The sequence below is a fragment of the Sus scrofa genome, chromosome 2 (assembly GCF_000003025.6).
Source record: "Sus scrofa isolate TJ Tabasco breed Duroc chromosome 2, Sscrofa11.1, whole genome shotgun sequence".
Taxonomy (NCBI): Eukaryota; Metazoa; Chordata; class Mammalia; order Artiodactyla; family Suidae; genus Sus; species Sus scrofa.
In genome coordinates this window covers 15597368-15611289 of record NC_010444.4, presented here as the reverse complement: position 1 = coordinate 15611289, position 13922 = coordinate 15597368, and the positions used below count along the sequence as shown (strand labels likewise).

The following is a 13922-nucleotide window of genomic DNA, read 5'->3' as shown; positions in this document are numbered from 1 at the left end:
GTGAAGGAATATATATGTCTCCATGTTAATGAATTTTGCTTCATCCTAATAATGGTGAGTTAAGCAATGTTTTCAAAGTAAGAAAGCAATGTGGTTAAGTTTGAATTTTAGAGCAATAAACTCTTGTAACAATGTAGAGGATGGCTTGTAGGAGAAAGAAAATTGACAGTGGAGACTGCAGCTTTTTATCCTAAGATTCTAAAATGTGGGAATTTCCACAGTCTCAGTTTATTTAATGATTCTTAGTAGATTCCCTCTCATCCACCTGAACTAGTTCTCTTAGCTTGTCTACATGCAGGATTGTCTCTGTGTCTTTTGTTGAGTTAGTTGCTTTTTCCCTGGGTATTTAAGAAATGGTGACCTGTTACAGACAGTATTTAGATGTAGGGAGGAGTCATCAATGCTGATTGATTTTTCTTCCTTTTTTCCTTTGGCCGCGCCCATAGCACGCAAAAGTTCCTGGACCAGGGATCAAACCTGAACCACAACAGTGACAATGCCTGATCCCAGGGAACTCCTTTTTTTTTCTTTGATTTTTAAATCTCCTTCCCAATGATGCCTTGCCATTTGTTGGCCTTTTTATTTAATGAGTTTTTGTCATGAATTGGTTCCCATGAATCCTACGGATTGGATGGCTTTCATTTCTAGACTTTCAACCTAAAATGGGGGAAAAGTATAATTAACAGGCATTTATTCTGTGAATTACTATGCATGGTCCTAGAAATATAAAGACAAATGGAAACTCTTCCTTCCAGGAATTCACAGTCTAGTAGGAGAATTCAAATAGGTGTGTGTGTGTGTGTGTGTGTGTGTGTGTGTGTTTGTGTGTGTGGTCTTTTTAGGGCCCCATCCTTGGCATATGGAAGTTCCCAAGCTAAGGGTTGAATCAGAGCTATAGCTGCTGGCCTACGCCACAGCTACAGCAATGCTGGATCTTTAACCCACTGATGAAAAGCCAGGGATGGAACCGAGTCCTCATGGATACTAGTCAGGTTCATTACTGCTGAGCCACAGTGGGAACTCCATTTTTTGTTTGTTTTTAATAACATAAATGTTTATCAAGGTGCATACTCCAGGACAGAGGAGGCACAGCTAATTTTTGTGGGCTACCAAGAAAATTTTTTCCCTGGCAGTTTTCTTGTGGCACAGTGGGTTAAGGATCCAATGTTGTCACCGCAGAACCTCAGGTCAGTGCTGTGGCATGAGCTCCATTCCTGGTCCAGGAGTTTTCACATGCAGCAGGTGCAGCCAAAACAAAACAAAACAAACAAAACAAAAGCCCCAAACTAATAAAAAAAATTCTTCCCTTTTAAACTGTATAAAAGTATAATTCTCAACTCTTTTTTGCAGCATTTGAAAATATAACAAGGTGCAAGTCTGTAATTGTCTTTGAGCGCCAGTTCAAGTTAAACAATGTCCTCTTAACCACTTTCTCACATTAGCTATTCTTAAGTGTCCAAGAGTTTGTGAACATTTCTTTTTCCTTGTAAATTCTCCCAACACTCTGGACTGTTGATCTGTGGCAGTCTAAAATGATTTGTCTGTAAATAGCACTTTTAACTAAACATGTAAATCTCATACAGTGGCATCACACCTCGCTTCTGCTTTGTTCTTATGGAAGATAAGTCTTTTAAGAAGAGCCTAGTAGCTCAGCATGAATTTCATGACCTGCATTTCTTAGTAGCTACTTTGCCTTTAGCATCTTTCTGCTTGATGAGTTGATAAAAGCTTGTCCTAGTTTCTTGAACCTGTTTTGTAGCAATAATTCAGACTGCGTTTTTCTTTCCCTATTGTTTCCTTGAGGTTTAAATCTTTTTGGTACATTTATGTTTGCTTTTCTGTAGTTTTCAATTCCAGGGAGGATTTTCTTCCCTATCAATTTCTTCAAAGGTCCTCTGCAGAGCCAGAGATGTCTATTAATTTTTTCTTTATAATTAGGAATTGTAATCTGATAAATTGATGTCTCAATGTATCCTCTCTTGTATTTTTCCTATTGTTTTGAGTTCAATGTTTCCATTCCTTATGCTGTGGTACTGACTGACACATCTCTTGCCCTCTCCGTTTTGATCAATTTCATATCACTTGCTTAGTTTCAGGATTGTGAGTTGATTTCTGATTTACCTCTTTACCCGGATGGTTATTTGCTTATGTAAAATTCTCAGAAGTATGTAATGGTAATTTAAGAACCCAAAAAGCCCATCTAAATTGAAGGCTGAAAAAAAATTTTTTTTCTTTCCTTAACACTCAGCAGGGACACAGAAATACATGTGATGTGAGCAATTCTTGTGTGTATTTTCCCTTTTAAGACCCAATATTGCGTATGTTTCACCAAAAAACTTCCTCTGCCACGGACAGGTTGCCAAAACCTATTCATGTAATAAATGGCAGAAGAGAAATCTAAAAGTAATGCCTTCTTCTTTTGGGAGAAACAAACGCTATCTGGAAGGTCATCACTTCTGCTTAAAAAACATTTTAAAGATTTTTCAAACCACGCATTGTTTGTTTTCAGGTTAAAATATATGCCTATTACAGAAAAATTTAAGACTGCAGAAAAGTATAAGAAGAAAAATATAAACAGTAATTCCACCACCAGTAAAAGGCTACCTGCTATTTCTGTGCAGCCCCAAATTTTCTTGAAGACTTAGCCAAGCGACCACCTGTCCTTTTCTAAGTGTTCCTCCTCAACAGAGTGTTTAGGACATTAAGAGTGAAAGACTGACTTTAAATATAAGGGCCCTTGGGATTTTTATGGAAGGGCTGGAGTTTAGGAAAAACCTACAAATTGCTCCAGAGATGACATCTTGTTCTTATTTAGCTTTCTTTGAGTCATTAACAGTCGGGCGCCACTGGTGCTGAAACTTATCATTATTATAACCGCAAATGGGTTAATGCCCAAACAAAGCTATATTCTTGGGGCTGGTTCTCAGCTCTACCACACAGACCCCAACAGCAGCACCTTCCAAGTCCCAGGATAATGCTCCACAAATAAGAGGATGTCAAATGTTCAGCCAGGACTCAAAATTCTCTTCTTTTATCTGGGAGCTCCCAGTTGCTGGCAGGGCAGAGCAAAAGGAAAAATAAATAAATAAAAACCAAGCCAGCAAACCCTTAAAAAAGAGGCTGAGTGGTTTAGCGGTCAGACCACTAGCCTGGAGGTTGGGATCACTGAAATCTAGTTCCAGCTCTCCCACTGATTGGCTGGATGATGTTAGACAAGTCATTTTCCTGACATGTTCCTCAGTTTTCCTACTTAGAAGAGGGAGAAGTGCATTAGAGAGTTTTAATAAGAACAAATGAAATGATCTGCAAGTAGCTTCAGGTTGCTTGGGAATAGACTGGAATTGTAATCCTTAATAATTACCCTCCTATTCCTTTATTTATATTACAGGAAAAAGTCAGTCACAGGTGTGAACTCCCATACCTTCAAGTCGCACTGAGGTTTGGGGGGGTAGGAGGCAAGGGTGAAGGAAAAAGGCAAACATTTGAGCAAATCTGCAGGGCTTCACATCAAATACCAAATTAGGAAATTTATTACCTCAAGATAACAAATGCTGCTCTGAGTTTGGCTCTGTCCTTTTATCCTTACCGCATGTAAACTCAGAGTGACTCACAGGAGCCTAGAAATGAGACATTTGTACAGTTTTATGGAAAGGGAGAATTAGGAGGTTAGAAGCTTCTGCTGGAGAAGGCTAAGAATAGACCACTCAGAACACAAAGAGAAGAACCTCCTCTTTCCTTTTCCTCCCAGTGTAGGTGGTCCACTGCTTTCCCAATCATTCCTTTGATAGAATGATTTTTGGGTTTTGTTTTTTTCTTTCTTTCCACAAAACCTCACCTTGTGTGTGGGAGAACTAACGAAAAAAGTGAGGACAGAGTGGCTTTTTTTCTACTAGGTTTGAACTGTGACAAGCGATATACACCACTAAGCTGTTATTGAGAGTGGAGAGGAGCAAAAAGAGAAATATCCGAATGTCTGGGAACTTGAAAACCAATGAATGTTCTCCCCCTCCTAGAGGAAAAGTAAGCAATTAGGGATATGAGAAAAAAAAATTCAAGAGGTGTCCTTGTTTGCGCACTCCATCGTTTCACGAAGATAAATGTCTTCGTAGGGGGAAAAAAAAAGACACTTGGGAAAGGAGTAGAAGTAGAAGGAAGGGCTATAAAGATAAAGAAGAATTTGAGAGGAAATATCAATGAAGTCAAAGAGTATTTAATGAACACTTTCTGGATGCCAAGCCTTGCCATAGGCAGAAAAGTCACAACCTTGACCTCAAGGAGAAGCCAAGGTATATGATGCGAAAGTACTTTGTAGTAAATTAAGATGGTAAATAATAGAGAGAGAAAAATAGGTAAAGGATACTAAATATTTATGGGAATTTAGGGGTGGGATTTATTCTTGTGAATTAGGATAAAAGTCGTATAAAGTAGGAATAGTTATGAAATTCAGAAACTTGGCTGTTTGGAGGGCTGGCAATAATTCTTCGATACCGGGAATTATGATGGTTTCAAACGAACTCTTCACCTCAAATTCTCCTAGAAGCAAAGCCTCAAGAAAGGGACTCCCCGGAAACTACTACCGCCACTAAGCGACCGCTCCCGGAACTGGTGTGGCCAGCTTGGCGTTGCGATACGGAGATTCTTTGCGTGACACCCACTCCGCCTCCCCGCCTCTGCTCCTGCCGCGTGGGTGCCATGGCAACGGAGGGAGCCTGAGACCTGGGTTCCGGAAGCCGGAGAGCTGCAGCTCTGAAGCTATTCTGGTCAAAGGATGCTGAGTCCGGAGCGCCTAGCCCTGCCGGACTACGAGTATCTGGGTAGGCGCTTCCTTCAGCTTTGGGAAGGAAAGACGAGCTGACGAATTAGACTAGGGTCTGGGGAAGAGGCGGGGGCGGGGTCTGAGTTGGAAAGAGTAGGGTGGGCTAGGGAGGGGTGGGGAGGGGGAGGGGACGGTTCAGGGCCTGACCGAGCCAGGCCCAGCGAGGAGGAGAAAACGGCATCTGGGGAGTATATAAGGTCTGAAGTGTACCCGCTGGAGCTCAGGCAATGTGGATTGTTCTCAAAGCAAGACAGGCTGGAGTTGAGAATTGGGGGCCCTTTGGGGGGAATGATTGACTTGCTGCTGGTGGAGTAACCTTGAAACCTTGAAGTGCCAAATCATTCATTCTGTGAGCAATCTGTTATAGCGGCAACTAACAGTTTTGAGCGTTTCTTTTACATTAGGCACCGTGCTAAACATTTTACACGTATTCTTTATTGATTCTTCATAACAGTCCTAGGAGGAAATTGTTTTTCTTCCATTTTGCAGACGGAGAAACTGAGGCTGAAGAGCTAACTTGCACCAATAAGGCCACTCAGCTAGAAAATGGTAGAGCTAGGACCAGAACCTAATATGCTGACTCCTGAGCTTGAGCTCTTGACCAGTAAGACTGTGGCTGTGGTACTTTAGACACACTATAGTACCTTCAGTGTGTAAGGCATTTACTGGGTGAAAAAAGGATATATGTGTGTGTATATTATACACACACACATATCTATAATCTATAATATACATGCGCATACATACATGCACACAATTTTGAAATATTAATAGACTATTTTTAGACTATTAATAGACAGCAATTTTAAGCTTACGGAAAATTGAGCAGATACTAGTATTCCCATATACTCCCCCTCTCTCCCACCCAGTTTCCCCTGTAACATCTGACATTAGTGTAGTACATGTGCTACACTTGATGAACCAATATTGATGCATTATTAACTAAAATCCACAGTTTACATTAGGATTCACTCTGTGTGTTGCACAGTTTTATGGGTTTTGACAAATACACAATGTCACGTATCCACCATATAGTATTATGCAGAATGATTTCACTGCCCTGAAAATCCTCTATGCTCTATTCATCCTTCCCTCTATCCCCCAACCATTGGCAACCACTGATCTTTTTACTGTCTCTAGAATTTTACTTTCCCAGAATGTTATATAGTTGGGGTCTTGCAGTATGTAACCTCATATAGTTGGATTCATATAGTATGTAGCCTTTTCAGACTGACTTTTTAAAATTTATTTATTTTTGGCTGCCCTGCGGCATATGGAGTTCCTGGGCCAGGGATCAGATCCAAGCCACATTTGCAACCTATGCTGCACCTGCGGCAAAATCTGATCCTTAACCCACTGTGCTGGGCCGGTATAGAACCTGCATCCCAGCACTCCACAGACACCGCCTATCCGATGCACCACAGCAGGAACTTCCAGACTGACTTTTTTCACTAAGCAATATGCATTTAAGATCCCTTCATGTCTTTTCCCAGCATGATAGCTCATTTCTTTTTTATCACTGGATAATATTCGCTTGTATGGATATACTATACGCATTTTTTAATGAGAAACAATTCTAGTTTAAAATTTTGAATTAGTAATATGGAAACTGTATTAAAAATATAAAAAGTCTCTTCCAAGCCCTTTCCCCTCGTCTGTCAGTTTCCATCCATCCCCAGCACCCCTTAGTAACCACTAGTACTGGTTTTCTGTATCTTTCTCCAGAGTTTAGTTTAATATGTATATAAGGGTGAACATACTTTTTTCATTTAATATAGCTCACAGTGATTTCTGTGTCAGTAGGGAGCTTTCTCATTCTTTTAAAAAAAATTTTAGCAGAGTTCCTGTCATGGCTCAGTGGTTAACGAACCCGACTAGGATCCATGAGGATGCTGGTTCGATCCCTGGCCTTGCTCAGTGAGTTAAGGATCCAGCATTGCTATGAGCTGTGGTGTAGGTCAAAGATGCAGCGGGGATCCTGCGTTGCAGTGGCTGTGGTGTAGGCCAGCAGCTGTAGCTCCGATTCAACCCCTAGCCTGGGAATCTCCATATGCTGCAGGTGTGGCCCTAAAACAGAAAGAAAAAAAAAATTTAGCTACATACTATTTAAATAATTTATTGGACCAATTCTATGTTGGTAGACATGTTGTTTTTAGCCTTTTGCTGTTATTGAAAGTATCCCCACTGACTAACCTGAAATTTTATTCCATTACTAGTATATCTGCAAGGATAAATTCCACAAAATGAAATTGATGGGTCAGGAATATATGCATTTTAAATACTTATAGATATTGCTGAATTGTCTTTCACAGGGGTTGTACCATTTTACATTGCTGCTAGCAATGTAAGAGAATGCCTGTTTCCCTGTAGTCTTTAAAACAAAATATATCAAACTCAAAGCATCAGATATTTTCAATCTGTTAAGTGACAGTCCCAGGGTAGATTTAATGTGCATTTCTTTTATGAAGTTGAGTATCTTTTCACCAAGTTTATTTGGTTTTTCAAAGGTGTGTGTGTGTGTGTGTGTGTGTGTGTATGTATGTATGTATGTATACACACACACACACACAGAGGGAGAGGGAGAGGGAAAGAGAGAGATTAATTGACCACATCAGCTAATCAATTGAAACAGAATAGTTATATCACAGGTAATTTTGTATCCAATGAATAATAATGTCAGTGTCTAGCAATGCCTAGACTTTGCTAAGGATATTATGTATTTTATCTTATTTATCCAGAACTAACGAATCCATGAAATATTTGAAAAGCCTAATCCATTGTTCAGTTCCTTGGATGTTTGCCTCAAAGGCTTGACATATTTAAATTATATGCCTCAAAGGCTTGACATATTTAATATACTAGTGCTTTGGTGAGTAGAAGTTGGTGGTTCTTCAATAGGTGGCTTTTTGGAGTTCCCATTGTGGCACAGTGGAAACGAATCCGACTAGGAACCACAAGGTTGCTAATTCGATCCCTGGCCTTGCTCAGTGGGTTAAGGATCCGGTGTTGCCGTGAACTGTGGTATAGGTCACAGACACAGCTAGGATCTGGCATTGCTGTGACTCTGACATAGGCCAGCAGCAACATCTCCAATTAGACCCCTAGCCTGGGAGCCTCCATATGCCACAGGTGTGGCCCTAAAAGGACAAAAGACAGAAGAAAAAAAAAAAAAAACCATAGGTGGCTTTTTTCCAGGCAGACTAATTCAGTGGCAGTGTTGACAATAATTTATAAACAGATTCAAGATTTCATGTTGGTTGAAAAAGCTTTAATGTCCAGCTACTTACCTAAAGATTGAACCCTGGACTAGAGCTCCTTCGGGTTATGTTGTATATTTAGGTGTCTTAACTCCTTGTCCTAGTCACCATCTGGACATTCATACTGCCCTAAGCAGGGTCAGTATGAATTGGCTTCTTCATAGTTTGTCAGACCATACAACTCTGCTGAAATGCGTTTGTCTTTAGTTGAGAACAACCCTGCCCATTATAATTTGGTCTCTTTTAGAGGCATGCTGTTGCTGTTTTGAAACATTCACCCTCAGTTTAATGACCACTTAACATTAATCCCCTATAGATTAATTTAATGAAATATTTTATTTTATGATTTGAAAATTTAAATACCTATGGAAGTTTTTTTGGCTTGGCTTGGCTTTTCTGTTTTTTCTTTTTTTGTAAAGTCACTCACATGTCCAGGCCTAGAGAAGAAAATTCATATAGAAGAAAAAAATTGCAGAGAAAGGAAAGCTCTAGGTATTCAGTGCATCAAAAAGTGAAAGTTCACTATCCCTTGGCAAGTATATCTGGAGACCTCTTTAGTAGTCTGGTATAATTACAGGGATACCTATTCAGTGAATATCTATAGATTTTCCTTTCTACCTGCTAGCCAGGGCTTATATTTGCCTTTTTGACCACTAGTAAAGAAAACAATCTTTCATCATGTCGCGTAAACTGATCCATTCCCCTAGGACTTTGTGGATTAGGAACCTGTAATCATGGCCTGGAATGGCTGAGGATCTTAAGATCATCATTACAGAATCAGCGCAATGATGTTCCTTTGTGCATTCGTCAAAATGGAATGACAGAAACTGTGTTAATGCCCAGGCCTGAATAGAGAGAGGAGAGTCTGGTAAGGAGATGAAATAAATATGGAGCCCTTGAAAGGTTTCCAGCATTATGAAAGCTACTTATTGGAAGCTTCTGCCAGAGGCTGAGGTGTGTCTGTGTATCTGGTTGGGTGTGGAGAACTCTCTAGAGCAGAAGGGCAGCCTGTTCTGGTCCCAGGTTTGCAAAACACACCACCTACGTGCTGACCCAAATATAAGCATGAGGGTGCGATATTTATTGCTTTACACCACCCAAATTGGTGATGTACTTGCTTTCACTCATGCTCCAATTTGCCTTTTGTTTCCATGGAAACTGCTTATTCTCACTAACATTGGTCGTGGATTTGCATAATAGATAACACTAGGAAATCAGAGATGGTCTTTTTCCTTTGGAGGCTATACTTTTAGAGGAATCACAATAAATTGGATTTTTTTTAAGCTATAATTTTTGAGTACTTCATATGTGCTTAGCACTGTGCCTTAACTCATTTAATCTTCAAAACCACTATACAAGGTATGTGTTAGTATTAGTCCTATTCAGTAGTTAATATCGGCTCCTCATTTTCCAAATAAGGAAACAGAGGCTTAGGAAGGCTAATTGACTTGTACAAAGTCACATGGGCTATTATGTATAGCAAAGCAGGGATTCAAACCCAGGTTCATCAGTTTCCATGCGTGTTTTTTCCTCTCTACCAAGAAGATAAAAATAAACAAACCAAAATATCTTTTACCTGTGAAGGGCAGTGATCCTTGCTTACCTTCCTCCCGTTAAGAAGGGAGCTCTTAAACAATTCATTAGTTGCAAATAAGTTTCCTAAGAACAGGAATTGTATCTTACTCATCATCATATATCTACCTTTCGTAATATAGACACTTTATACTTGCATATGTGTTAAATTGAATATGAATAGTCTGACCTTAGGGTACCCCAAGTGTGAACAGCTAACAATAATAACGACTTATCAAGCACTTACTATGTACCAGGTAGCATTTTATGTGCTTTACATACAGTAATGCACCTGAAGATAGTTTCAGTTTTTATCTGCATGTCACATATGAGGAAATTGCACTATAAGGTATTAAATAACTAGTTAGTGAGTCCTGGAGGAAGAATTCTTATTCAGTAGAATTCTTATTCTTATTCTCCGGAGTCCATGCTGTTACATTCCATGCTTTGAATACCTTGAGGCAGCTCCAAATATGAGGCTCTAACTATTGCATAGACCTGCATGCGATTCAGGAATAAGATCAGGTGACTCTAAGGGCTTAATTTAACATTTCTGCCAGGAGGGGGCATCCTAGGCACCAGGATGGATCAGAGAGTAGTAAAATTCCAGTTCCCTCTTGCCATTGAACTTGTCTCTTAAAGGCAGGCAAGAAGGAAGATAACTTCCAAGAATAAACCATTTAGGAGAGTTTTAATGACAATTGATGTCCTTGGGATAGCTGTGTGACCTTGAAGAAGTTACTCTACCTCTCTGTGCCTTAGTTTCCTTATCTGTGGATAATAATGGCACTTCACCTCATATGTAGTCTTTTAGAGCAATACCTGGTTGCTGCACTGTATCTAAATTATAAAAAGAGGGTATATAAAGATGAGTAAGATATCTTTCCTTCTAGAGCACCTAGTAGGTGCTCAATAAATAGTAAATGCTATTATTATTACTATACTTTTATAAAAATATGTAGTGCATCTGTGGCAGCTGTAAAATTGTACTTCTCAGATCTATTATGGGAGAGGGGAGAGTAATTGACTCCCAACCCCAGCTCAAAATCCAACACTCTCTTCACACCAAGGTCATACTTCCTGCAGGTTGCTCCAGATGACTGGGTGGGAGCCATTTTATGCAAAATGTGACTTCTCTGATGGTGACTTAGGCTTGAGGACACCCACTGCACTACAGTCTAACACTCTCACTCTCTCTTCTGTCAGTGCACATTGTGATCCATCAGCTGTCCCAGCCTCTTCCAGCTTCCTCCTCATTTTCCTCATGGGCTTTCCCTCCAGTATATCTCTTGCATGTCTGATCCTGTCTTGTCTGCTTCTTGGAGTACCTGGACAAAGACAGCAGCCAACAGTCACTGATAGAGTCCCTTCCAGTCATGAGGTTAATATAGTTTCTTCAGGCCTTGGCAAAAGTTCTGACATATGATTCTGTTGAAGACTGTTAGGTGTTACTGATCTTTTTTTTTTTTTTTCTCATTTGCTGATACCACAGCACGATATTTACTTGTGTTGTTTCCAGACACAATCCTTTCTTTCTTTCTTTTTGGATGAATCCTGATAAGCAAACTTATTCTAATTTGAATATAATTAGTGAACTTTCCAAACCCATGCTAGGAAACATTGCTGTAAGGTAACTGAAATACTCTCGGGACTTTAGAGTACTTGGGTTTTTGCAGAGAGAAAGAAAATATTACAGATGTTACACTGACTTCCTGAATCTTTGGAAACTAGGATTATAACATATAAAAGCTAGTCACTTGAAGGAAGTAATGAACATGTTCACAAAATCATGTCTTTACTTTCTTCTCCCCACTTCACCTTCCTTTCTTTTCTTCCTAATTGTTCCTTTCTTCCTTCCTGAATATCTTCTCTCTATAAAGCAAAGAATGAGTATGAAGTCTCCCTCCCTATAGCAAACTTAGGCCATGGACGGGCGATGGGACATATTCATAAATGACTGTAACACAAAGTGACAGTATAATAAGTGCCATTACAGAACAGGTAAACTGTATGTATGCAGGTATCTTCACGCTTTCCCAGTTTGGTTGGCAGGATCATTAACCCACTGTACCACAGCAGGAACTCTTCATTATTATTTAAGTGACCAGTTTTGTATATTAATCCTAATTCCCAGTGACAGAAAGGTAGTGTTACATCTGTCATATTTCTTTTTATCTTTCTGCAACAACCCAAGCACTCTAAAATCCCAAGAGTATTTCTGTTAACTTTTTTTAAATAGCAATGTTTCCTAGCAGAGGGTTGGGTTTGGAAGGTTCACTAATTATAGTCAAACAAAAATAAGTTTGCTTATGAGAATTCATCCAAAAGCAAAAAAAAAAAAAAGAAAAGAAAAAAATGAAATTGTTGTGGCAGAGGCAGCAGTTCCCTAGGTAGCTCAGTTCTGGGATGTGCCTTTGGGAGTTGTTCCTGGGAGTTCAGACTAGAATCTGTGTCTTTCACCTTTCCAGGGATTCTTTAGTTACTTAATAAATATAATCAGTGTTTTTGTTGGGGGAGAAAGAGCAAGTGGGTTTTAAGACATGTTATTTGTCAACCCTTACCCACCCCCATTTCTCTAAGGTAACTGATTGCAGGTGATGTCAGTGTTATTACAGGGTTTAAAAATAGTTCTGTAAATTTTTTACCTTGCTTATCATTTATATATACAAGTAATCTTAAAATGTTTGCTATAAATACTGTGCAAAAGTTGGGGAAATCTTTTATGTTATACATACCACAATTGCTAAATGAGTAAATTTAAGAAGTTGAATAAAGGTTTTTTTTGTTTTTGTTTTTATTTTTGGCTTTTTGCCTTTTCTAGGGCCACTCCCGCTGGCATATGGAGGTTCCCAGGCTAGGGGTCTAATTGGAGCTGTAGCTGCCGGCCTTTGCCACAGCCACAGCAAGGTGGGATCGGAGCCTTGTCTGCGACCTACACCACAGCTCACGGCAACGCCAGATCCTTAACCCACTGAGTAAGGCCAAGGATCGAACCTGCAACCTCATGGTTCCTAGTCAGATTCGTTAACCGCTGTGCCACAACGGGAACTCCGAAGCTGAGTCAAGTTTTAAAAAGTAATAATATTAGATCAGAAGAGACAAATGCTCCATTAGCTTATCTCTAGTTCGTCATCCTATTTATATCCTTATTAGCCTTTAATATAATTATCTTCTTTATCTGTTTGTGTATTTTGTTATTATCTCTTTCTTACCATAAGGGCAGGCTTATTCTCTCAGTATCTCCAAAATCTAGCACAGTGCTTGCCAAGTTAAGTGCTCAGTTGTTAAATGAGTAGTCTGCTTTAAGTAGCAGAATAGTTTTCTTTGTTTGTTTGTTTTTTAATGGAAGAAAGGAATCCAGACAACATATATTTATTGAATTCCTACTGTATGAGACGCTAGGCGTTTTTTGTTTTTTTTTTTTTCCCTCCTTCCATTGACACAAAAAGGATGACCGATTAAAATCTTTCCTCCAAATTCTGTCCAGGAGTTGGGGATCACTGTTATTTGCATAAATATCACATTTACTAAATGAGTGAATTTAGTTTCTTTGTTGATACTGCATTTTCTTTGTTTTGGTTATCCAACAGTAAGATTTCATTCATTTTTTAAAATGGCGTTTTATGAAGAAAGGAAATTGTATACAATTTGGGGGCATTTCCTTGCAATCCTGTCTTCAGTTGGGTGTTGTAATATACTTTGATGAAGACTGGAATTACCCTTGTCAACTAATCTGCGGGTCCTCTGTGTGGGGAAGCCCTTGCACTACTTCCCTACGGGCCTTAGGAAATAGCTCATTCTATGATTGGAATTTCAAGTCAAAACACATTTATCTGAGCAGAATTTTAATGATTTATCAAAGAGAGGAGGGATTTTCCCAAACACATCTGAACTTACCAAATTACTGATCCCATTAGCTATGTTTTCTCTTAAGCACCTTTCTTTAAACAAAGTCATTACTGCTGAAATCATCCAATGTATTTTTCATAAAAGCTTTTGACTAAGTTTTGTTTGATTAGCAGGAACCCAGTAAAAGTAAATATTGTTTGAGAAGGCACTTTCAGAGCCCTTTCTTTTTCTTCATTGAATTAGCTTTTTAAAAGCGCTATTCTTTGGAGAGAGTAAGAGCCTTTTTCCAGCTGTCCTATTGTGTAGCTCAAGGTCTTGTTAATACTATTATCTGGCCCCGAGATTACAGGTAATTGTGATAAAACACAAGCTTCAGTTTCTGTAATCTCAGACAGAAATCTGTTTGTGCACTGGCCTTCATATCAGGT

At 39.3% G+C, this 13922-nt stretch overlaps 1 protein-coding gene across 2 annotated transcripts in view; it reads left to right on the top strand.

Moving 5' to 3' along the window:
- Window positions 4664-13922, top strand: part of C2H11orf49 (chromosome 2 open reading frame, human C11orf49) — a 205477-nt gene continuing 196218 nt past the window's right edge. The window contains exon 1 of one of the 2 annotated variants that reach the window (XM_005660916.3): window positions 4664-4814. In XM_005660916.3, the coding sequence (XP_005660973.1) occupies window positions 4769-4814 (46 nt within the window). In that variant the 5' untranslated portion in view covers window positions 4664-4768. 2 annotated transcript variants of the gene reach the window in all.